Raw genomic sequence first — 425 nt, forward strand, 5'->3', positions numbered from 1 at the left:
CTCTTCAAGACCACCCCGCCCCCCCCCCCTGCCACGGGCAGGGACACCTCGCACTGAACCAGAGGGACCCCCCTGCTCCTCACTCACCTGCTTCTGGAGCTGGCTGACTTCTGAGGAGAGGTTGTCGATGCGGATTCGGGTTTGCTGCAGCTCTTCATGGGCAGCACCCACCATGTTGCTGTTCCTCTCAGCCGACTGCTTGGCGTTCTCCAGCTGGAGGACACGAAGGACGGACGGGTCACCATCCCCATCACCCCTACGGGACAGGGTGAGGAGGGGACAAGGCACGTGGGGTGCTGCTCACCTTCGCCCCGTAGGTCTTTTCCAGTTCCTCCTTGTAGAGCCTGATCTGGGCTTCGTGCTGGCTCCGCAGCTCCTGCAGGGCTTCCGAGAGCTTGCTCTCAAACTCCCGCTGCCGCCCGTTG

The 425-nt window shown here is 63.3% G+C and overlaps 1 protein-coding gene across 1 annotated transcript in view; it reads right to left on the bottom strand.

Annotated features, from left to right (window-relative positions):
- LMNA (lamin A/C) overlaps positions 1-425 on the bottom strand; it is a gene marked incomplete at both ends in the record, with an annotated part of 3,470 nt that overhangs the window by 1,702 nt on the left and 1,343 nt on the right. Inside the window, 2 exons of the mRNA XM_010019678.1 lie at positions 55-213; positions 305-425. The exon at positions 305-425 is cut by the window's right edge and continues 15 nt beyond it. Coding sequence (XP_010017980.1) covers positions 55-213; positions 305-425 — 280 coding nt within the window. The remainder of the gene's footprint in view (positions 1-54; positions 214-304) is intronic.

The sequence above is a fragment of the Nestor notabilis genome, unplaced genomic scaffold (assembly GCF_000696875.1).
Source record: "Nestor notabilis isolate BGI_N333 unplaced genomic scaffold, ASM69687v1 scaffold18448, whole genome shotgun sequence".
Classification (NCBI taxonomy): Eukaryota; Metazoa; Chordata; class Aves; order Psittaciformes; family Psittacidae; genus Nestor; species Nestor notabilis.